The sequence below is a fragment of the Neophocaena asiaeorientalis genome, unplaced genomic scaffold (assembly GCF_003031525.2).
Source record: "Neophocaena asiaeorientalis asiaeorientalis breed wild unplaced genomic scaffold, Neophocaena_asiaeorientalis_V1.1 scaffold540, whole genome shotgun sequence".
Taxonomy (NCBI): domain Eukaryota; kingdom Metazoa; phylum Chordata; class Mammalia; order Artiodactyla; family Phocoenidae; genus Neophocaena; species Neophocaena asiaeorientalis.
Window position 1 is genome coordinate 5,402,404 of NW_020172141.1, and position 812 is coordinate 5,403,215.

At 67.6% G+C, this 812-nt stretch overlaps 1 protein-coding gene across 8 annotated transcripts in view; it reads left to right on the plus strand.

Annotated features, from left to right (window-relative positions):
- The first annotated feature begins 482 nt into the window (after nucleotides 1–482).
- The window catches only part of TOM1L2 (target of myb1 like 2 membrane trafficking protein), an 82,729-nt gene continuing 82,399 nt past the window's right edge, over nucleotides 483–812 (plus strand). For 7 of the 8 annotated variants that reach the window (XR_003004073.1, XR_003004072.1, XR_003004074.1 and 4 more), the window contains exon 1: nucleotides 484–619. Coding sequence is in view for 4 of the 8 variants with exons in the window: in XM_024752224.1 (XP_024607992.1) it covers nucleotides 568–619 (52 nt within the window). In the remaining 4 variants the exon portion in view is untranslated. Of the gene's footprint in view, nucleotides 620–812 lie in introns of all 8 variants that reach the window. The other variant, XM_024752265.1, reaches the window with a different exon arrangement.

Sequence of the window (812 nt, forward strand, 5' to 3'; positions counted from 1 at the left end):
GCGCTCCTTTGCTAGGGGGAAGTCAGGGAGTAGACATCCTGGGTTAAAGTTGACGACCACGTGATCACATTTCTGGGCGGGGAAAGCCTCCCAGAACCAACTAGCCGTAGGGAAAACAAATGCTTGTCCAATCAGCACTTTCTAAGGGAGAGGAACTTACTAGCTCCGCCCTGCCCCCGCCCCCCTCTTGAGTGACTGACTCGACTCTTGTCCAATAACATTAAGGACTCCCTGGATTGACCAATACATAAATGAATCAAAATACACAGACTCGCGTTGGGAGGCGGGCCAGGGGAGGTGACGGAGATTCCTGTGACCTAGGTCACCGCCCCGCCCAATCGGACGCCGCGGGATGGGCGTGACTTCGCGGAAGGAGCTGTAGGGGCCAATCGGAAGAGGGCAGGGCAGCCATCGCCCAGTAGACGCCGGAGGGGCGGGGCCAGGGGCAGGCACCGGCGTTCCCGAGGGTGGGGCCGGGGCAAGTGTCAGTCAGGCAGGGAACGCCGCTGGGGACGCGGAGACCCGGCGGCTGACGCGCGCGGGCTGATACCGAGCCGTCCGCCCAAGATGGAGTTCCTCCTGGGGAACCCGTTCAGCACGCCGGTGGGGCAGTGCCTCGGTAAGGCCCCCACGGCGGCGCCCCGAGGCCTGGGCGGTGCTCCGCGCGTCCCTGCGCTGCGGGGCCCAGTCCTCCGCCCCGGCCCGGCCGCCGCTTTCCCAGCGGGCTCCCTGCCCTGGGCCCGCCCGGCGGAGCCGCCCTCGGCGGGGAGCGGGAGGCCGGGCGCGCTCCTGGGGAGGCTGTCGGGGGCGGG